Raw genomic sequence first — 24002 nt, 5'->3', positions numbered from 1 at the left:
TTTATTTTCTTACTTCATTTTTACGTCCCCTGCTATGTTTTTTTCAATCTAGTCAGTTGTGGATGAAGAAAAATGCAAATAACTGTGCTGTAAAGTGAGTAAAACTTTTTTAAAAAGAAAAACAGACCAAGCTGTTTTACTTTAATTCTAAAATAAGATAAATGTTTTAAAACAATGTCCCAGAACTGTTTATTAATTTAAATAATAGATTCATTACCAAGCCCTTGCTTCAACTGAGTCTAGAGAACCAGCTTGAATGTGTCTTTTAATGAAAAACACTACCTTCAGGAATACCAAACACCTACTAAATTGTGGTAGTTAGTGAAAGACGTCAGATGAATGGCATGATGGTGACTATAATGAAGCATGTTGGGGTTGGAAAGGCAAAAGGGGAAATGATGGAGTTTCACATATGATTACACTTTGGACAGGGAAAGACCACCTTCAAGAAAAAGGGGGGAAAAAAGTAGAAATGGGAGAATGTGTTTTTCATTTTTACCCATTGCTTCTTCCAAGTTTTCCCCATTAAATTTGTAAACTATAGGGTACATTATAGCATTGTTATTATTATTTATCAAAACAAGACAGTTAATGTACTCTGAAGGCACATTAAATATAAGAGTTAGGGTATACCCTTTCCATAGTGACCTTATTTGGAATCTAAATCTTTGTCCTTCATTGTTATGCCCTTTTCTACGCTCCCTGCCCACCCAACTTCAAAGGACCTTCTAGATGCACTCTCCCTCACCCTGTCCCCTCCCTGTGTCTGTGGCACCCTTCTCCTGGGAGTTTTTCTTTTGTTAGACTTCCAGAACGAATTCTGAAGTAGAACCCATGAAAAACAATAGCGCTGAAAACCTGGGTTCATTTGCTTTCATTTTTCCTGACTGAAAACATGTAAACTCATTTTCTAACCTTTGTTCCTTCTCTTCTTTCAACTCATTAAATAACTTAATTAAAAAAGCCTTTAAAGTTGAACTGAATTCCCAGGTAACCAACATCCTTTCTTTGCACCTAATAAATTTGCCTGTTCCTTTTCTCTTCCTTGGAATGAGTTTTCAAGGGGCTAATGGTTTTAATTCAGCTTGGAGTATATTTTATCCCATATTTTATTTTGGTGAATGGTTCCTGTGGCAAAAAGGGAAAAGGAGCATATTTGCAGAAGAATGAAATTTCAAGGCAGACTCGGGGAGGAGGGGCGGGACTGAAGTCAGGAAAGGAGACAGATTGTCCAAGGGTTTTTTCTTGTTCTGATATCTATATGCAGCAGTTGCTTTTTCTGGCTTTTTTCTCTGCTACTCGGAGCAACGAAGACCATACCATGATTCATTTGAAGGGAAAAATTGAATTAAAAATGGAAAAGAAGCAGATATGTGAGTCTGACAGTTGGTTTTGACTCCCACCCACTGAGAGAGTAAAGAAGTTTATTGTTTCAGTTGATACCTGGTTTTTGGTGATATATTGTTTGTTGCTGTTATTTTTAAAGCTATTCGGTTACTTTACTTTGAAAGATGGGTGTGAGAAAGCCTTTCTTTTCCTTTGGAACTAGTCCATGTCTTAACCTACCGGTAATAGCAACTGCTCTGTGTCAGTCATTTTCTGGGGCCTGCTTGTGAATGGAACCCGGGAGACTTGCCCAATGTGCCCAGGTCCTGGGAAGCATTGACATGCCAGCAGCACCAGGCGCCTCTCTTTACAGACCATGTTATTGAAAACTACAGCGGGAAAACACATTCTGAGCTTTGAAGGAGACAGTGCTGTAAATATATGTAATACCTACAACAGTTATGGTTATAATTGGGATTCCTGCCCATTATCTTTTATTTCTTATTGCTTTGAGTTAGAGGGGAGAGGACTGGGGGCTGGGTGAAAAGGGCGAAGGGATTAAGCAAAGAAAAAAAATGAAAGACTCATGGACGCAGACAACAATAGGGTGATTGCCCAGGGGAAGCCGGTGGAGGGAGGTAGAAGAGAATAAAGGGGGGATAAATGGAACTTGACTTGGGGTGGAGAACACACAATGCAATATGCAGATTGTATATTGTAGAAGCGTATAGCTGAAACCTGTATATTTTTATTAAACAATACCACCCCAATAAACTCAATTAGAAATAATAATTTAAAATTTAAATTACATTTTAAAAATGTCTACATTATTTCAATGTGCAGCAAGGGTGGGAAGCGACTCCTAGAGACGACTTTGTTCACCAAGGACTTTCCCTGATCTTTGTGCCGTCAGCTTCTGAGACTGAACCTTAATCCGTGCTGCCCAGCCTGGAAAAACTCAGCAGTTCCTTTCAACTCTCCAAGATATCAAGCAAATGTTGACAAGGAAAAGCAGGCCATATTTCAGGCCCAATTCTCTACCCTTCCATTTTCAGCAGGATGCTGGCCTGTGACTCTGTAACACTGCTTCTGCCTTATGAGCCTGACAAAGTTCTGCTGGTTTCTTTAACCCCAGAAGCCTCCCTTTGGCCACCAAAAGTTCCTATATTCAGCCTCTTGTCCATTTCTGAAGCCGGCCAATGTCCCCTGGGAAAATGCAGCAGAATAACAGTCTACTTTTTCATGATCTGCTGCTCCCATATCACATCAATGCCTTGCAAACTACTCCATTTTACCAGAAGTAGAAGTCTGATTTTAAAAAAAATATTTACTTAATCATATTTATGATTAATAGTACCTTATATCAAAATCCATATTCCAATACAATTGATTTAAACGTTATTTATGAATCACCTACTATGTGTCAGATACTAGAGACAGAGCAGTGAACAAAGCAAACACAGTTCTTGCTCTTAAGCACCTGACACCCCAGATGAGAGAAATAAGCCAATAATATAATGCCACGTGGTAATTAAACGCTATGAAGAAAAATAAAGCAAGGTAACAGGACAGGAAATAGGGAGGGTGCTCAAGTTTTAAAGGGTAGCCAGGTCCAACTGGTGTGGGTCAGTGGTTGTGACTCAGCCTATGAACCAGGAGGTCATGGTTCGATTCAGGTCAGGACACATGCCCGGGTTGCAGGCTAGATCCCCAGTGGGGAGCGTGCAGGAGGCAGCCGATCAATGTTTCTCTCTCATCAGTGATGTTTTTATCTCTCTCTCCCTCTCCCTTCCTCTCTGAAATCAATTAAAAAAAAAAAAAGCGTAGCCGGAAAAGGCCACGGGTACATCAGAGACTGAGTGAAGCCAGGAAGCAGCCCCTGTGACTTATCTGAGACAAGTGTATTCCAGGCAGAGGAACAGCAACGGCAAAGGTCCTGAGAGGGGAACACTCCTGGAATGTTCAAGAAATTGCCAGGAGAGAAGCAGGGCTGGAGTAAGGGGAAGCATGGTTGAAAACCATCTAGTACTTTGCTTTGTTCTCTTTCTATTGTCTTTCATGCCATATCACGTTTCCTTCTTAAGGCTACCAATGGGGAAGAGAACACCATTGTCTTTAACGTTCAATTTTTTATGTACTGGAAGTCTTCACAGTCATTCTTCTGAGATCGTGGCCCACACCCTCCACAGGTGAGATTTACTTGTTTTGGTTCTCAGGAAACTTTAAAATAGCTGCTTATTTAATATGCATTTATAGAGGGCTGGCTGCATCCAGACACAGTACTAGTATTGAGCGAGGCATACAGAATCAGGCTGCTTGCAATAGAACTGAAACACGTAGTATTTTTAAGGAGTCACTTTTATTTTCCAGTAATGCATAAACATCATGCGTCCTTATGCCACCAGTTTTTAATTTAGGAACTATGATCAAGCATTAATATTTGTCCAGGATAATAGAGTGGAGTATAAAGAGCACAAGAGAAGTATGGACTTGGCCTGCAAGGAGCTTCTTGTAGCGGGAATCCCTACTTGAGCCAGTTGAGTTTGCACAGGATTCAGCCACAATCTGGATGGCTCAGGAAGGTAAACAAGTCTCCTGTAATAGAAAAGACAGGTTAGGAAGAGCTTTGATCCAAAGTCAACAGATCAGTGTTGAAGAGAGGTGTTTAATATTCAGCACCAGTGTGGACTCATGCCTCTGTCTTTGGAAGACAGATTTCAAGAATATTGAGTAAAAACCAGAAGAGCTATTTCCTGAATGTCTACTGAGGCGGCCAGAGCTCAAATTGGCACAGCTTTGCAGCCTGAGGGGTAGAGAGACATTCTGGCGTTGCTGTGTGAGCAGGGAAGAGGCCCGGAGAGCCTGGACAGCCAAAGCGACCACCCTCAGTCTAAATTGAGAAGGTACAGGAGCAGGCCTGTCTCTTTGCTGGCCTGACTTCCCTGGCATGGGGAGGAGCAGTTGTGCCTTTGGCTGGTGTGGCCATCACTGGTGGCATTACCATTTTTGGCGGGACCGTCAATCCTTTGGTAGCAGCAGCCACAGAAGACATCAAACCCAGAACAATAGAGCAGGAGAAGAGGAAAAGGCAGATGCCATGTTGTACAGAAACGAAGAGCCTGCAAGCACATGTGAGATAGTAACATCACAAGGACCACAACAATGTCATTCTCATTAGGTGGTTGTTTTTTATTGATTTTAGAGTGAGAGGAAAGGAGAGGGAGAGAGAGAAACATCGATGTGAGAGAGAAACATCGACTTGCTGCCTCTTGCACACCCTCTACCAGGGATTGAGCCCACAACCCACGCATATGCCCTGACCAGGAATCTCACCGACAATCTTTCAGTGCTTGGAACAATGCCCAACCAACTGAACCACACCGGCTAGGGTGGGAGGTTTAGATGAGGATTTGGGGGTGGGACCCATGAGGGGATTAGTGCTCTTATAAGAAGAAGAGACACCAGAGCTTCCTTTCTTGGCCACGTGAGGACACAGCAAGAAGGTGGCCATCTACAAACTAGGAAGAGGGCTCTCGCCAGGCACAGAATCTACCAGCACCTTCACTCGAGACATCCAGCCTCCAGAACCATGAGAGAATAAGTTTCTGTTTTTTAAGCCTCCCTGTCTCTGGTACTGTGTTATAGTAGCCCATGCAGAGGCCAGATGACTAAGTGATTTATATAGGTGTAAATGCATTCTCTGGAAACTTGGGGTTGAGTCTAGGCTTTTGTTGATTTAAAACACTGAAAATACCATAGTAATGTGTGAGCCAATACATGACAGGTCTTCTTACTCTAGCTTAACTGTACGTATGAAGTATTTTCACTGATCTATTCATTTATTTATTTCATTCGATCATTATTTCTGGAATATCTACTATATGCCATTAAATACTTATAATAGGTTAGGTAGGAAATCAGGATTTTTGCTTTTTGGGAAGCTCACATTTGATAGAGGAGATATTCATGAGCAATAACCTTGAAATATTTGTTATCTTCTAAAGCTCCATGCTTTCTCCTATCTCTCTGTCTTTGCACAATGTTTCCATTGATACACTTTTCTTATTCCACACCTACATTCTGCCTTGCAAATTCCTGCTTACTCTTCAAGACAGCTCAGCTTCAGCTGAACTTCCTTCCTTAATCCTCCCTAGACCTGCTGCTTCTTCTTTCCCATAGAATCTTCCCTGTGTCACTGTTGGAGCATGATCCTCTTTATATTGTCACTGTGCACACGCTTGGCTTCCCACTGTATTTTGAGCTCCTTCCATGAGAATAAGTTTTGTTTGTGTGCCTGTCACTGTATTATTCAATAAATAGGACCTTTCAGCCAGACTCCAGAGGAACGTGCTGACTTTCTTGAGTTAGTTTGCCGCTCAGTTTAAAATTCTCTTCTATTGTGCTATAATTTGTCAACATACATGAATTGCATGCCTTCCATGTTCCAGAGACTGTGTTAGGACTGGAGGTACACATATGAATAAGACATGGTGGGGTTTATAGATGGAAGGTAAATAGATCACATAAGTAGGTCACTTTAATAAAACATCATCTTGCCCTAGCCGGCTTGGCTCAGTGGATAGAGTGTCGGCCTGCAGACTGAAGGGTTGCGGGTTCGATTCCGGTCAAGGCATATGCCTGGGTTGCGGGCTCGGTTCCCAGTGGGGGGCATGCAGGAGGCAGCCAATCAATGATTTTCTCTCATCATTGATGTTTCTATCTCCCTCTCCCTTCCTCTCTGAAATCAATAAAAATATATATTTAAAATAAATAAAACATCATCTATATTAATACAGAGGTATGGGGAACTCTGAGTTAAGAGAGGAGACTAGGAAGGAGTGTGTGCACTCTTAGCCCAACCTGAGGTTTTAGTAAGTCTTCTTGGCTCTGGTAATTTTGATGCGACTATAAGATTTTTTTTTTTAATGCTGTGATTTATCCAGCACTTGCTATGTGCCATACATAATTCTCAAGGTCCTAAAATTAATCTGGTTAAATGAATCTTATTTAATCTGCACAAAAAACCTGAAAGGGGACTATTATTCCCAATTTGAATATTTAAAAACTGAGTCTTAAAAAATGTAACCAACTTGCCTGTGGTTATGTGCCAGTAAGTGCAAGAGCTGGGATGCAAATCTAAGTCCAGCTGACTGTCTAGGTCCTGGGTAGACTGATATGACTTCAAGATTTTATAGTGGAGAGAACACACTGGGCTTGAAGCCAAATCCCAGATCTACTTTATATTATCTGTGTGACCTTGGGTAAGTCATGGAAAACTCTCAAACCTCATTTTTTTTTTCCACTTAAAAAACAGGGATAGGAAAGTTACCTCACTGGCTGGTTGTGAGAATTAAAATATGAGAATTAATTTGAAATCATGTGGCACTAATCATGTACTTTAGCTCAATGAATATGTATTAAGAAAAATATTTTCGTTTCTTTAGTGCTAGCCATAGGCCCATGGTGCTCCTGAGTTTTTGCAAGATGTTTTCTTTCTCTTGTGTGCTGGCTTCAAAAGCGCAGTTGTTAGCCAACAGCAGCTCCTGGGCCCTGGTCCTGAGAGGTTGAGGTTATATCAGTAGCTTTGAGTGCAATGTCTCCCAGAGGACAGAAGCGTATTTTTACACTGGCTTCTAAGTCCTCTGAGTTCTTGAGCACAGCTGTGTGAAATGAATCGGAAAGGACTGAAATTATTATGTAACCCTGCTTCTCTCCACTGATGATGGGAATGGGTTTGACAGGAGACCAGCCACTCACACAAGTCTTAAGATTCCAAGGAATTTTAACGGGCCACTAAATGTTGCTAATAATTGTCAGAGTAAGATTCAGATGATCACATCAAATCTTCACAGGCATCTTAATGTTATTTTCTGCACAGCTTACATTTGTGCTAGATGACTAATAGCAAGGCCCATGTACCATGACCAGCCCAGGAACGTGAGATTTGACAAGGTCATAGTTGACAACATTCCTGTTCCAAATATTATTCTCAGGTCAGCAGTATGGGAACTTGTTATAAATACAGAATCATGGGCTCCACCCCAGACTTACTAAACCAGGAACTGTATTTGTATCACTGATTTGGACCTAAACAAATGGACCAATATAAAAGGACCATGCAGGTACTCTTAAAATCAGGAATCCAAATAAAGGCATATATGTATTTTTTTGTAAAATGTATTCTACACGTAAAATAAGGTTACTTACCAATTAATTTTAAGATGTGCATTGTAGACTCTAGATTTGCCATGATTAACAAGTGTGTCATTATGTGGCAACTTAGTTGGGCAGGAGAATAGGTACATATGAAGGATATACAAAATAGATTCATACAAGAATCTCTAACTGTGTCTAATTGGGAAAATATAAGTAGATTATAATAAGAGACACTAAACATTCATATATCATACATTTAAAATGAGCTCAATCTGAATTAATGATGTTTTATGATACTGTAGAACTAAGTTATAGATGATTATTTGATCATTCTTGCTTTTTAATCTAGTTTTCCTCCCTTATTAATCTATCATTAAATGAAATAGATTATTTGTTTTCAATTTGACCTAAATATGTCTTTAAAATCATCTCCATCTTTATTAATATAATCAATTCCTTCAAGTGTTCAGGTAGTAGAATCTCTTCTGCAAGTATATAGAAAAATAATAATTTAGATAGTAAAGAGGAGGATTATATAGGTTATTGTGCAGACAGATAATGACATTTAGTTCATATGCTAGAAAATATTTGCATAAAGTAAAATCTGCTGAGAAATGAACATCCTCTGCTGACAGAAAATCTCTCAGATTTCCTTATGCCAGGGTTTGCTCAATTTGAACTGCTCAGGCCTCAGACTGTTGAAGCTCTCTCATTACTTGGGTAAACTGGAATAACTCTCCTAACTATAGAAAACACGTTTGTTTTAAGTCTCCAGGTCTAATTAATCAGAGAAGCATAGCTCATTCGTAGCAGGGGAAACCAGAGAGGAGAGTGGGAGGAAATTCTCACAGTTGTCTTTGTTCCTTGGTGGTAACAGATTTAAGACTTCACCTTTACCGCAAACTGTACCTCTGTGCTGACAGGGAGGCGTTACAGCTGTGCGCCCCGGCTCTCCTGCCGTGCCAGTGGGCTTTGTCAGGGCTTCTGTTGTGGGGATGAAGGCGCTCACTTGTTGAAGGATACGCTGGTTCAAAACACCCTCAGTGTAGATGGGCACATGGGCACCACGTGAGCCTTTCTCTTTTTAGGCCCCTTTCTTCTTTCGGGCCCCCCATCTCTTTCCTTGGTAGCCAGAGGGGACGTTATATATAAATGGGGAAGAGCACACGAGGGCTGTTACAGAATATGAAACATCTGTATTACAAGATTCCAAAACATAACATAATAGTTTTGTAGGAACCGAAAAATAGAAACCAAAGTATTCAGTGGCCTAACAAAGTGCATTGGTACGAGGAGGAAAGGCACAGAGAAAGGGAAAGGGAAGCTCTAGCACGATGTGAACGGGGCGTTTACAAGCTTCCAGTGTTCCTCTGCTGCAGCCGGTTGTGAGGAGCGGAGTTGTCCTCCAGGGGATGGGACCTGCAGAAGTTAATATGTGCATGTCTTTGCATCTTTCCTTCATTTGGGTGGCAACTAACCCTAGTTCTGGTGTACGGCAGTGAAGGGATGTGAGGGAGACTCAGAGACTGGTTTGCGTATTTTAAGATACACTTTTCATAAACAGAGAACTAGAACATGTTTGTTTGAATTCGTCATTTGGCAGATATAGCAGAGGCAGGGGGATTTATTATAACGTATTTATATAGCCACTTTCTACAAGGGCTATGCCTTCTTCATCTTTGTATAAAGTTGCTGCTAATCTTGATTTGTTCATCGGAATCACACACTTTCCCTTTGCTCCTTGTATATTTTTGTGTTTAACAGTGACGATAACAGTCACTTTGTAAAAACATGCATTCCTTCTATATAATTGCCTCCTATCTCTAAGCATCTCTAAACATTCCCAGGTTTTTCCTTATTTGAGTAAAATTTATTAGTGGAAATCGAAAAATTGAAGACAAAGAATAAAGTTTCTTACCTGAGTAGATCCTTGGGTCAGATAACAGGTCTGCTTTTGAAATATAACACTTTGTGTGTGTGTGTGTGTGTGTGTGTGTGTGTGTGTGTGTGTGTGTGTGTGGTGGAGCGCATTTATAGGTTTGACATAGCAGAACCATAATTCTAAAGCTTAAAAACGTGGAAGGTGGCATTGTGGGACAATTGGACCACATACATTACACCATAGTAATGGGTTTTCTAATTTTGGTGAGTAATCTGGTAATGTGTATTAAGTATTTTTATGTGTTAAGGATTTTAAAATATTCAAACCATTTGTCAAGTTAATTTCCCTTTTAGTAAAAAAAGAAACACAGTAAAAAACGTTTACTCATTTGGTTTCAGAAAAAGAGTTGAGGCCACTTATAGTAAAAATCTGTCGTAAAAATGTCCTCAAAATAATTTAAAAAAAGAGTTCAGGAATACTCAGAGGAGCTGCACTTAGAGAAAATAAATCATATTTTAAAAATTAATTTAAGTATGTTCAGAGTGTTGCTAATAAAGATAATAAAAATTCTCCTGAAGAGTAAATAAACTTGTCATTTAATATGCTGAAATACTACTCAAGATAAATTTGGGAAATTGGGTAATACATATTATTAAATGACTAAATAGAACACAGAATAATATGAACACATCTTAGAGATATGTAAATATATATTTTAAAGTAGTTTAATGTTTATTAAATAATTTCCCTCCTCTAAATTTACTTTCATAAAATGTTAACAACCTTCCCAGATTGAGATGTTTTCAACCAGGACTTCCTTTTGGCACTTGGAGCATCAGATGTTGAGGTGCGCATGGATTTTAATCTTGTGTCCACTGTTGTCAACCCTGAAGGAAAATTGCAAGAACTGAATTCTTCATAAACTGAAACCTGATTTGCTATTTATTACCAGGACAAGAAATTTTGTCTACTTTTAATTTTTTCTATTTCCTTTACTAGAGTAAAAACAAATGACAAATAGTAATAGTAAAAAGCATATATCATTCTAGTAGGAAAAAATTTCAGGCTTTGCAATATATCATCAAAAGAGATTTTCATAGCCAATGAATGCCAAGGCAATACAAACACATATGTAGATGTCAACAAACATGAAAGACTAAAACTATAATGTTGTTTTTTTCTCCTTTGATTTTGTTTTTAATTTTTAGCTTTACATTTTATTTCCCCTCAGCCCTTCAATGTACATTAACTGCGATTTAAAAGACATAATGTAAAAAAAAATTTTCTCCTTCATCCCCAATCCCCACTTCTCCAACAATAGTTAGAGCATATTCCTCCAAATTTGTTTTTTTATACTTAACTAGAGGCCCGATGCATGAAATTCGTGCAAGAGCAGGCCTTCCTTCCTTCTGCTGCCAGCACCAGCTTCCCTCTGGCACACGGGGCCCGGGCTTCCCCCGGCTTTGTCCAGAAGATTGTCCAGTCTAATTAGAATATTTTGCTTTTATTATTATAGATTTTTAAAATATATATTTTTATTGATTTCAGGGAGGTAGGGAGAAAGATCAATGATGAGAGAAAATCATTGATCAGCTGCCTTGCACATCCCCCACTGAGGATCTAGCTGGCAACCCAGGTATGTGCCCTGACCAGGAATCAAACTGCAACTTCCTGGTTCAGAGGTTAATACTTAATTTTTTTTTTTTAAAAAAAGCAAATGTATTTGCAATTTATGTATTGCTTTGAAAATTATTTTTCAATTAATCTATATTGTATCTTTTTATATCTGTACATAGAGATTTACCTTCTTTTAATGACTAGTACATAATACAGGTCAATGCTGGCTAAGAGAAATATAATGTGAGGTTCAAATATGAGTGACATATTCAATATTATATATCCTAGTAGCCACATTAGAAAGGTAAAAAATAATAGTTAAAATTAATTTTAATAATATGTTTAGCTCAATATATCTACAATGTTATCTTTTCAACCTGCAATCAATATAAAAATTATCAGAGATATTTTACTTTTTGAAATATAAATCTTCAAAATCCAGTGTGTACTCAAGACAGACTAGCCACAGGTCAAGTGTTCAGTAGCCACACGTGGCGAGTGGCTACCGTATTGGACAGGGCAGTGAGAGATGCATCATGAAACTAACTAGTCTGCTACTGGTGAGCATTCCAAAGTTTACTATTAGAAGCAATAAAATAAAGAACATACTTTAGTACATAGCTTTGAACATTTGTAAAAATGCTCCTACAGAATGAATTTGTAGAAGTGAAACATGCTGGGTGACAGGGGCAGAACATACCGCATTTTCATAGCACTGACTACAGAAAAGGCTGCATTGATTCACATTCTCGTCAAAACAGTGTGAGAATATCCATTTCCTCACAAACGCATCAATGGTGGATGTAGAATCCTGTATTTTTTGCCAGTCTGATTGGTGGAAATATTCTTGTTTGGTAAGTAGTGAGACTGAAAATAGAATTTCCTTTTTTATAAATTGCCTGTTGAGCTCGAATCTTTCTCAAAACTGAAAAGCCTGCCTTCATTTTCTGGGCCAATGGAAGTAAGCCCTTCATCCTGTGTGTGTAGATCCGGAGACTAACCTCCTCTTAAGTGGAGGAGGAAAGTCCCACAATTTCCATGGGAACTGCCAAACCCCACAAACCCGTTCTTCAGCCTGGTGCGGGAAGGAGGGCAGTCCTCAAACTTCTAGTACGGAAGTCGGAAATCACATTGTTCGGCACAGACACTATTATCCTAAGTTCCCCAGAAACATAAAAGCTAACACCTTTTTGATGCCGTTAGGATATAAGAAGCTTGTTTGTTATAAAGAAAGACCGTCTGGAGCAAAATGTTGCTTTACTGGGATTCAATGTAAATGAGGCCTTCGTTACCACAAAGTCAATTGCCTCCCATTACTTCTCACAGAACTTTAACTTTCAAGTGTGAATTAAGAGTAATTTGAATGAAATGAATCCAATATGAATATAAACAACAAATGAGGGGAAACGAAAGACTGAATTCAGGACTCGTTCCTCATTCAGTTCCTCGGGTGAAAAGGAAAAATGAGAGGGAGTTAGCATGGGAGGGGCTGAAGCAAGTGGCTGTTTGCTGTTGGGTAGGATTAATCCTCTGTGGACTTGCTCCCACCTTTCCCAGAGTCCTTTCCTTAACCCAGTTCCTTCTTTAACCCTGGCATTCCCCTCTTCTAACGATAGGGCAAATAGAAACTGCCTTTAGAAATGGACAGGTTTTTGTGTGTGTGTTTTTTTAGACCTTTTATTTGAGAGCCTGTAAATCCTACTGTCAACGGGTGTGACACCTGCAGCACCTGGGACGGAGTTGCCCAGGTGGCGAGATGCAGCCTGTTGAAGCCTCTTCTCAGCAGAGTGAGAGCTGAGCCCCCAGGCTTTTCAAAGAACTGGTGACTGGGACACAGCGTCCTGTCCTTGGATTTCTGTGAAATAAAGAGGATGCAAAACATGACGCCAACACAACTGCTCTGGATGAAAGGCAGCAGGAAGGAGACTTGTCTTCATTGAGTTCACTGCTTTAATGGATGGACCCAGTCTTAATCAAACATCTATGTGATTCATTGTTTAAGAGAAAATGTTTCAGACTCTAAGAGAATTGAAATACCCTCCCCCATTTATTGGATTTATTTGTTTAGATGGCCTTGTGACCAAAAGAACATTTTAAAAAAATCTAAGTAGCCACAATAACTAGATAAATAATCCTTTGAGAACAGATTAACGAAAAGGGTAAGATAGCTTCTACTTTTTAGTTTTGATTTATTACGGTTTCAGGCTGACTTTCAATTCTCCTGTTATTTCATTGGGTCACCTGTGTTTTCAATATTTCCCTATGAATTTTGCACTAGTTACTGCCTATTTACTCTCAGACAGCATCTAACAAATCACTACATGGAAACATAAAAATAGCTGGGAGAACCACAATAGATTGACTCAGAATAAGTTCTTTCCAAAATCATTCTGTGACTGCCTGCGTCATGGCTCATGGGCCAGAGTGGAGCATGGTTAGGTGTGTAAGTCACTCAGTCATAAGGAAGGATAAATAAACTATCCAGGCTATTGAACTGCCCAGTTTTGCCACAACCCTTTTCAATTGTTGGGATCAAGTGTTTTCTTTTCTATTGAGGGGCATTAGCAGCCACTGATAATGAAAGCCAGGGCCCACCAGAAATAGACTGGAGGAAATTTCCTGACTCCCTTGCACAGCAGCAATTCATCAGCACGGGAGATATATGAAGTGTGACTGCAGAGCAATGCGGGCGATTAGGCTTCTCCGCACAGGGAGCTCTTACATACGCATGAGTGCTGTCCCCCGTCCTCAGAGAACCTGGACACTTACTCCAGGATGTGACTTGTCTGGGAACACTTTTGGACTTCCCCTCAGGGAAGAATATTCTTTTGAACATCCTTAATAGTCACAACATTTGTCCTCTGAGGGTAGATTTGATTTTTGGAAATGGTACCATGCATGCATAGTGGACATCTGTTGTTCGTTGCTTACCCAAAGATCTTTTCCTCAACTAATGGTTGGGGAGACTGCATTTCTTCTATTGTTCATTCCATTTCTGAAGGCTCTGAAGGAGAAATAGTTCTAAAAATGTCTTGGAAAATGATCACGTTTTCCCCATTTTGGTAATGGAACCTGTATTTACCTCAGGTGACTATGCCCCTCCCCGCACCACACTCCCCCCGCCCCCCCCCGCAAGGTCTAAGTTTTTTGGGTGGGCTGACTTGGCCACCACTTAATTCTAGAATTTGAGTGTTGGGATCCAGAATGGTTAGATCAAGTCCTGGTTTGTGCTTCTAGATCCAGATGTACTCGGAGAAAAAACTATCCCAGATTTGAACTATTGGGAAGAGAATTTCTCATTCTGCTGTGTTGTAAGCATGAAACTGCTGGCCACCGTCTTGCTGCTCCAAGGGGAGGGCCTGCCTAAAAATGGACTTAATGCAAAAGCAAGCAGATTTGAGAAATAAGCAACGGTGCACATGTATGTGCACATATGTATACATCTGCAGGATGAGAGAGATCAATTCCTGGTGTATGCTTCTGGACCCAGATGTACGTGGAGCAAAAGCTATCCTGGGACTCTTTTGTGTCACGAGTAAATAAACTCCCTTTTGCCTAGTAAGTTTGATTTGCGTGTCTACCTTACAACTAAGTGAGTCCCGACGAATCCTGTAGAACAGAGCCAGGTCTGGTGAATGAATTAACTCACCAAGCAAGGAGTAAGAAGCCCCAAGACACCGATGACAAATTTCTACCCAAGAAACATTCATTGAGTGCAGGCTAAGGATTAGGCCTTATAGTCGAGGTGCTGAAATAAACCAGTCAGTTCAGGATGGCAAGGTGCTCTCAGCACAAAAGAGAGACGACTTTTCTTTCTTTGTTCACACAGGATCAGAGGGCCATTCGCAAGGAGGAGTTTGTGACAGGAATGTCTTTGGCAAAAACGGCACTCCTCAGCATTGTCAGAGCATGACGTTAGTTTCCCAACGTGACTAGTTTTTGTTTTTTTAGTTTTGTTATTTTTTTAATATATTTTTTATTGATTTCTGGGAGGAGGGAAGAGGGAGAGAGAGATAGAAACATCAATGATGAGAGAGAGTCATTGATCGGCTGCCTCCCGCATGCCCTCACTGGGGATCGAGCCCAGGCATGTGCCCTGACTAGGAATCGAACTGTGACCTCCCGGTTCATAGGTTGATGCTCAACCATGGATGCTCAACCAGCCAGGCGAATAGTTTTTTAAGACAACAATTATTTGAGGTTATGAATTCTGTGTTTTTAAAAATAAAATTCTATTTTCCCTCTGTGGCCATACCTCCTATGGAACATAGGAACATAGGAAAACTTGTGTAGGGGAGCAAGGACAAGATGGTTAGCACATAATACATAAGTGTGTTTCAGAGTTGGGAAGGACTCCTGACAGGTGAGACCTTACATAAGAGTGGGAGGGGCAGGGAGAGGGGGAACACTTAACTCTGTCACCAGTTCTCAATCTAGTTTTCTTAGCAGCATTTCTATTACTTGAGGTTCCTCCGTTTGCAGTATTTTTGGTCTATTCTTGCAGGATGAAAAGTTCTGAATGCTCTAGCGTGATTTTTCTCTGCAATGAGGAAAGTGAGATTTCTGTGGTTGCCAGGTGTGTGACCCACTCAGGGAAGAATGAGTGAAATGATTGCAGGACACTTGGGCCAGCAGCTCTCACCATCCCCTTCTGAGCCTCCTGCTCTTGCCTCCTCCTGCGTCTCTGCTTGTCTCTGCATCTGCTATCTGAACCCATTAGCTTCCTCTCTACCACCCTGCGGGCTTCTGGTTCCTACTGCCTCATCCCTTCAGGCTGCACAGACACAGTATTCATGAAGTTGACTCTTCTAGGTTCAGCTCCCAGTTTGAACTGGAAAATTCCTTCCATGTTGCTTGTTCACATTCCTGAGAGGAACAGACTGATCAGGCCAGTTTGTGATTTTGAGCCAGAGTACCCGGAACTGGCGAGCTATGGGGCAGCTGTGACCAAGATGGGGTTGTGTCATGTGGAGCCAAATGAGAACACGGAAGAAGCAGGAAGACAGCGGTACAGGTGAGCAAGACCGGTTCCAGGGCCAGCTTGACAGTCAGCCTGCTGCATGTGCCCGTCTCTCCCCATAGGGCCTGGTGGAAACAGCCTACAGAGAGCTTAGTAGCCGTCATTTGTAGGTCACGTGAATGTTCCTGTCTCCAGGGATAACAACTCTTAGAAATTTTCAAAGATTTGTAGTAAAGGCATAAAAAAAAAGTCACCTCTTCTTTAGTAAGTCAGAAAGTAAAAGACACCGTGATCAGAAGAAGCAACACGTGATGGCAGTGGGTAATCTGAGAGACAAAGAGAAAATAAAGGGACTCTCTGGAGAAGCGGTTTGAGACAGAATATGCCGCCAGGGAGGTCTTTCAATACTGTGCCCTAGACCCACAGCTGCCCCCCGTTCTACCCTCCTCTGCTCAGTCACAGCCTGGACCTGGGTTAGGTCCCATAGATCAATACTTTAGGTACCTTCTTGCTTACATAGGCTAGTCTGGGAAATTGGCCACCATTTATGACCTTGTTCCTGTATAAAGATGCCTCCTCAGGGGTGAACAACCAATTGACTCACAAGTGGACTTATGGAGCCTACTTGCTGCTAAAACTGGGAGCTGCCTACAAATAGATACCTGGGACTTCCACGTGGGAACAGTTGCTAGAGAATCAACAACTCTCAGAAGGAAGCTTCTGCTCCTTTTTCCCTCCACCTACTTTGTTCCCAGGAAGAGAGGCTCACAGGGCTTAGTAAGGTTTTAAAAGGGGCTGTAATCATGAGCTAATAGATATTTTCATTGTTTCCTATAGGGATTAAAAATAATTCCAAATATTGGGGCCAAAGTGATAAAAGAGTGGGAGCTGCTCTCTGGGGAGAGAAAAGGCAGCCATATCCCTGCCCTCCTGCTTCTTCTTAGCTCCTAGGAGGCCAGAGGCAACCTTCCCCTCTCTCCTTTACTCCTTCCTGTGGCCACGCCCCCAAGAGGCTAGTTCTGTCAGAAGGGCGGGAGGGTGCTGGCTAGTAAAGAAAGTGCTAGGTAGTTTTAGGCCACAAGAGCTCAAGTTTAAATATGATCAGAAACACCTGGTGAGGTGGTAAATAATCCAGACCCTCCCCTGGAATTTGGTCAGCAGGTCTGGTCTGGAGTATGTGCCCAGGAACTTGTACTTTTAAACTTGGACCGATTCTGGTGCAGTTAGTTCATGTATCATATTTAAGAAAGAAAGCTGGGCCCTGGGGAAGAATCTGGTTTACCTGCAAAAATAAAGTGTGTGTGTGTGCGTGAGTGTACGCACTTGCCCTGCTTTACTTCTGGGCTCCAGGAGAGTCTCTTAACCAAGCAAAAGGATTTGCTTTTACCTGGCTCAGAAGAGCCCAACATTTGAGTTTGGGCCAAAGCCAAGTAAGTAATAGCTCCCACTAGCGAGGCCACCGACCTCTGAGCCAGCACTTCCTGGGTAGAGCATTGGTTCTCAACATTACTGCACATTAGAACTCCCTGGGGAGCTTTAACAAATACTGATGCCTGGGCCCCCCGTCCAGAGAGTCTGATTTCATTGGATTGGGTATGGCCTGGACATTTAGGGTTTTTTAAAAGCTCCTTGGGTATTTCTAACGTGCAGCTAAAGATGAGAACCACTGTGGTAGGGAAAATGCCTTTTGTTTTTCTAGAGCCCTGGCTAAAAACAATCTTACATTACCTCTTTAACATGATGGACACCATAGAAGAATTCTTGATATTTGCATTTCTTCAAGGCAAAACAAAAAAATATCAACAATATATAAAAGGTAGTATTTTGAATAGCGGTTACCTACGAACATAGTCAAGGATAATGCAAATATTCTTAGTATGACTTCCTTTGTCCTTTAGCAAGAAAGAAAGGCATAGTATGGTATAAGTCATAATTCTCTGAAGTATTTCAGAGATAAAGTCACAACACCTGTAAGCTTTAAAAGCTTTCCCTAAAGAAACAGGAAAGTGTTAAACCTTTATGCTTTCTTTCTCCTTTTCCTGAGACCTAGCTGATCAGATTCATGGTTGATGTAGATACAATTTTTCAAGAATATCTATTGCTAGAAATAGGTGAATGATTTTAACAGCAAATGTTATCAGTGGACTATAGCTTTTGAACAAATGGCCATCTGAATTCTGATCACTAGAGGAACAATGACTTTATTAAATCTGTTATATTCTGATATCTCACACTAGCAGCTAGTTTAAGCTATGTTTGTTTTTTGTAACAATCAGGTATATTTGGATTTTGTGAAAATTAAACTTATCTTTTGTCTAAATACAGTGCAACTTTATATTTAAGGATGATGGCATTTATCTTAGAAATAGGCTCCACAGGGGGATGTCTGAGCTAGGTTAGATTTTTGCTGAGAAGTTTATGAGACTGTGAGCACCTCTTCAAATTGAGTTGTAAATTGGGGCTTCTCGGAAAGAGAAATCTATGGAAATTTGGGGAGGTTTACATACTCTCTGAAACTGTTCGTCTAATTTTAAATGTATACACTTGGTCCTGTTTTTCCTAGAAGGTCCATAGCTTTTATCAGACTTTCAAAGGGTTTATAGCCACAAAAGGTTAGGACCCAGAGCTCCATATACTTAAATTGAGCACCCTTCACTCGGATCCCCTTCAATGCAGTGTGCTATTGATAACAGTATGTAGACAAGGAAAAATAATATTACATGTGCTCTTCAGCTCTGCTCTTCTCTGGGCCAGGATTATAGACGTTTCTGTGAGGTACTGACAGCCATGATGTCTTAGCTCAAGTTGATTTGCTCTAAATGAGCATTGGAGGGACCAGCAGTGGCAGGGAACCTAAGTCTTGTTTCTTTTGTTGTAGCTTCCATGCCATTCCAGGAAGAGGGGGCAGTGTTGATCAGCCCGGAAAAACTGATAGTGGACGCAGTTTTCTGATTATAGGCAGAAAGTAAATTTGATATTTTCCTAGCTGATTCCTGTTCCTGCATCTAATTAGATAGTGTCAGCTTGAGGGGGTCATTGTCAAAGGCTGCAAATGCAGTAAAGGTGCCCTCCCTTTAATTGCACTCAACATCGAAATTGCGGCTTTTCTCAAATGGTAGAGTGATGACTTGATAAAAAATTACTTTAGATAGAAAAAGTTTCCTCAAAATATAGTCAACGTGCAAACACTAACTCTAATTCCTTTTTGGGAATATAAAAGAATAAAGTTTTCTTCTAGGTGAGTGACATTTAGCCTCATTATGGGGGAGGAATGCAATTTTTGTTAAAACAATAATTTTTAAATAAAATTTATATAATACTATATATTTTCACCTTTTCAAAACATTAGTGTAGGGCAGATATGTCGGTAAATTTTCCCCTAGTGTGGGAAATGTAATATGTAAGTTAATTTTTATTATTATGGCTAATTCCAAAATATATTACCAGCATACAGTAGTTTTCATGGGGATTTAAGGAGTGCTAAATACTTTTGTACATATTTAGATATAAGGCCAAAGAATCATATTTTTTGTAAGCTTAAAGTAATAACAACAGTTTTAGCTTTCAGGAAAGTTAGTTTGCATTTGCCTAAATAAGAAGAAAAAGAAATTTTATTTAAGATTGAGAAAATAGTTTTCTTTCATTTGAATTATTGGACTCAATGCAAGATAATCCTTTTCATGTCAGATATGGAAATACCTACATGTTTAAAATTGTCACTGCTGCCATTTTTAAATTTGAGTGATCATCTAAAATTTAGTGTGTATTTGCTTTTGGTTTTCTAATCAGTTGTTTGACCCAAGCCCTTTTCAAAGAGAAGTGGCAATGTCTCAACCTTCTTTAAAGAAGAGTCCAGTCGGTGGCTTATGTTCTTAAACAACAACAAAGGCCGCTAAAGATTTCTTCTCTCTAATGCATGAGAAACTAATCAAAGCAAACATCATTAAATGCTAATGATTTCTTCAAAATGTTTCAACCTTTAAAATGCCAATAACTTTCTCCATTATAGATATATGACTGTGGTGGCAAAAATAAAAACAAATCAATTCAAGTTATCTATTTGCAAATTATAAATGAACATGACTGATTGCAGAACTCACAAAAATTGAATATTAATTCTTGAGGAATTCTTCTTGAGGGTTCTATTGTAAGTGATATTTATCCCCATATGGAAGAGTGTGGATTAAAAAAAAAATATCACAAGAGCATTTTAAACCACATTAATTTTTTTTCAGTAGTTTCATACTATTACCATTTCAAGATCTTTGATAGTGGGATGTCCCGATGAAATCCCCCTTGTGGTTTTGGAGTACAGCCAGTAGAGTGTACGCTCTTTTAGCTTACAAAGTTTAGAAAGAAATCCTGAACTTTGAATATTTTTTAAAAACAATCCACGTTTTTATTTAATTCCAATCCATGTTTTTTATTTAATGAAAATTGCTATCATGCTTTCCCTCACCCCCAGTCCTGGCTGATGTTCTTTGGGGGGATGCTACCCTGACCCATTCTCTGAAACAACATATATAATCTAGCAAGTCACATGTCAACCAGCCCTTAGGTTGGAGCAGGCCCTCGCAAATACTTTTCAAACCACCTGTCTCCATCCTTCCCTTCTGAGGTAGAATTACTGTGAGTGTGATGAAAAACACTGTGTCCTAAAAGGGCCTGACTGCTCTCAGATTCTGTGAATGGAATGGGTGGAGAGGATTAGTACAGCCTTCAGGTATTAGCTATAGGGACTAAAGCCTCTGATAACTTCCTTTAATCAGCTTCCTGATGCTAGAGTCTGGCCTCTGCCAGCCTCTGGTTCTTGGACCCTGGCCTTGCTAGTGATAGCCACAGAGGGCCGTGAGGCTCAGCTGGTCATCACTGGGTGAGGAAGTGTCAGGATCGCTGTAGATCTGAGTCAGGGCTAAACTCAGGATTTCTTTCTTCTCTTTGTAAAACCGCAGTTCTTGTCCTGCTTTCCTGGCTTCCTCCAGCTCCCTCAGAGCCATTCGTAGCTCTTGGGACAGAATTCCTGGTGACTCGCGCTCCTTCATGATCCAGTCCAGGGCCATGTGGCTGCGCATCTTTTCATCCAGCGAATACTGGGAGTAGTAGGAGATGACTTCCTGGGGGCCAAGAGACAAGGTCCTGAGTGTCAGCAAAGATCACCAAAGGCACCTGTGTTCATGGCCTCCCGGCGCCTCTTTTCCTCTGCCTCCACCCCTCCTCCACCTCCACGAAGGTCTTACCACTAGGCCTCTTTGATGTTCACAAACTGTAGCCAAGTCCCATGCCGTACTGCTTACAGAAAATGAAGGACTAAGCTGGTGCAGCAAAGCAAAGTTACTCCAGGTTGAGTCAAAACACTAACACCAGGAAGACTCAATAATATTCACAAAACAGAGGTCTGACCTCGGTAGGAAGTGTGCTGCTGGCCTAAGGAAGATGACAGTCTAAATCGCTCACAGAAATGACGGTAACAACTTTTAAAACGTATTATGGAATGTAGGTTATCATTATTGATATCATAATGGTACCTTCATGTACATGGTCTCTTACTTCTGTAAACAACTAAAAATTAGTCACCAACTGTCAATTCTCGTGTGAAAAATTTGCCGATGCATTGTAACATCATGTGTAGGTTTGATGGAGACACTTTAAGAAGATCTTGTGGAGTGAATGCATTGCTTATTTTTATTTTCAGGAACATATGGTATTTATTTATGACCTTAACAAATTAAAAACAATCATGGAAAAGTGTTTATAACGAACCCCGGATATTTCAAAGGCCTTTTGTAAAATCAAAGGAAAAGGAAAAATAACCAAAGCCATTGTCAGCTACTCATTTCTTTTCCATCTTTGACATTTTGAAAGCCAGACTTTCTACGCAAAGAACAACTAAAAGCTCCTGGGGCCGCAGTGCATGGTAATGCTTACATCCACCTCATCTTGCTGACTAGTAGAGGCTTTGTTCCTCATGCAAGTTCCTGTTAGCAAACTCTTAAAAATAAACTCCCATCTTTCAAAGTCTAACGGTGGATAAAGGAAGGATAAATCTTGGAGGATAGTGGGTGAAAACCATTAAGTACACAGGAAGGAGTTTGCCTTTGCCTTTAAAAAATGGGGGGGGGGGAGGGGAGAGGGTGCTTCTCATAGGTAGCAAAGAAATAGTGAGACCCTGTCTCTAAAAATAAAGAAGAAATTTCCAAACCAAAAAGTTGGGGTGATTGGATGGCAGCCTGCCCACTTTTACAAGCATTTCTGTTGCCCGTTGGGGACTTTTGGTGGCTGTGAGAAAAGTCCTGCTATCGTCAACTTTACCTCCCGTCACTGCGGAGGTCCCCACGTGGTGCACTCTCAGGTTTCCTCCCGCACTGCAGAGCGGAGGAGGGCACACACTCTAACAGGAGGGCAGGTACATGGAGTGTATTTCACAGTTGCCTTAGAAATCAAGTCTGTCTCAATGATCCCTTTGTTTGGCATCATTCAGTACAAATATCTAAATCAGTCCTATGCCTAGTCAATGTTCTCAGTATGCATATTTGGTCAGTGCCTGACTCAACTGGACTGTTATATATATACAAACACTAGAGGCCTGACACACAAAATTAGTGTGCGGGTATAGTCTCTAGGCCTGGCCTGAGATCAGGGCCATCTTCCCCGGCTTCTCACAGCCAGCCCCACCCCCTGCCGCCACCCACCCCTGGTTCCCCATTCGCCATCAGGCGATCAGAGCCTGCCGGCTGGGGAAAGGAACTGAGAGGTGGTCAGTGCACCTCATAGTGACTGGTTGAGCAGTCGTTCTGCCATTAGGGTCAATTTGCATATTACCCTTTTATTATATAGGATAGTTATGTGTATTTATTCATGTGTCCTCTGCTCTTACTCAATAAACAAAGCACCAAATTTAACAGGAAAAAGTCCAAATAAAGGAAACCTCCTAGAGACATCATGGCCATCTGATCTGTCTGTACAACACAAGGCCATTCTGGATGGTAAAACCTCACCTGTCGGGAACACTTCGTTTCACGGAGGGCTTTTAGGCTCCCATTCCAGTGTAGTAGTTGGAAAATGGTCATCAGCTCCTACAAAACCCAAACACCTGTCATTAGTCTCAAAGCAGAAACGTGAAAAAAGTGCCTCAGTGAGAGCTGAGCAGGGCGTGACTCTGACCCCCAACTCTGTCAGGGAAACAGGACACAAAAGATAGTCAGGACACTTTGAGACTTTCAAACACCAGAGTCCCAGGCTCCTGGAGCATTCTTCCTTCCCTTTCCTGCTATATCCATATTTGCACAACAAAATGGCTTAATAATGTATACATATCTTTCAACATTAAAAATTATCTAAATAGACCAGTGCATCAGAGAATAATTTATAGGCATTGCAATTTTTGAAATTGCCTGAGACTAGAAATATCACAAATGTTCATTTTTAAATGAATGGCTTAATAAAGTATTGAAGGGCAGCAGAATATGCCACCCAAAATATGAATTTAGGACATGACACCACAAAATATGCCACTTTGGTATATTGATTAATTTGAGCTGAAGGCACTTAAAAAACAGCAAATATAGAGAGAGGGTCTCTCTGAGCTCCTCTTATCTGTCTAAGACACATCCTCCAAAAGGCACCTGGTTGTCATAAATCCCCTCCCGGGGCGTTTCACTAACCCGGGAAGGCGGACTCATCCTAGAAGAGGAAACTGGAAGTCCACACCACACCCACACAGGCTTTGTCACATTTATTCTTCTAAGTGCCTGTTCATCTTTCTTTAAAGTTACCTACTTTCCCTAAGAAGCCTACATCCCCTTCCTCTTTCCCTATTATGATGGTCTTTAATCCTGAATTCTATGCCACCTCAGGATGTATTCATTTTTCCCAGGGTCTTTTTCATGCATACACGGGGCAGACATGTCAATAAACATGTTTTTCTCTTGTTAATCTGTCTTTTATTACAGGAGTCTTAGCTAAGAACTCAGAAGTGTTCAGGGAAATTACTTTTCCTCCCCTACAATACATCCACACCACGGAATACGGTGCAGTCATAAAGAAAGGATGGGGAGGCTCTCT

General features: G+C 40.7%; 1 protein-coding gene across 1 annotated transcript in view; it reads right to left on the bottom strand.

The window, feature by feature from the left end:
- Positions 1 to 20262: 20262 nt before the first annotated feature.
- Positions 20263 to 24002, bottom strand: part of LIX1 (limb and CNS expressed 1) — a 46368-nt gene continuing 42628 nt past the window's right edge. Inside the window, exons 5-6 of the mRNA XM_079783593.1 lie at positions 22937 to 23014; positions 20263 to 21055 (exon numbers count right to left, since the gene is read on the bottom strand). Coding sequence (XP_079639719.1) covers positions 20768 to 21055; positions 22937 to 23014 — 366 coding nt within the window. The 3' untranslated portion in view covers positions 20263 to 20767. The remainder of the gene's footprint in view (positions 21056 to 22936; positions 23015 to 24002) is intronic.

This window comes from Cnephaeus nilssonii, assembly GCF_951640355.1.
Source record: "Cnephaeus nilssonii genome assembly, chromosome: 2".
NCBI lineage: Eukaryota > Metazoa > Chordata > Mammalia > Chiroptera > Vespertilionidae > Cnephaeus > Cnephaeus nilssonii.
The sequence above is the reverse complement of the archived record's forward strand: the minus strand, read 5'-3'. Positions and strand labels throughout refer to the sequence as shown.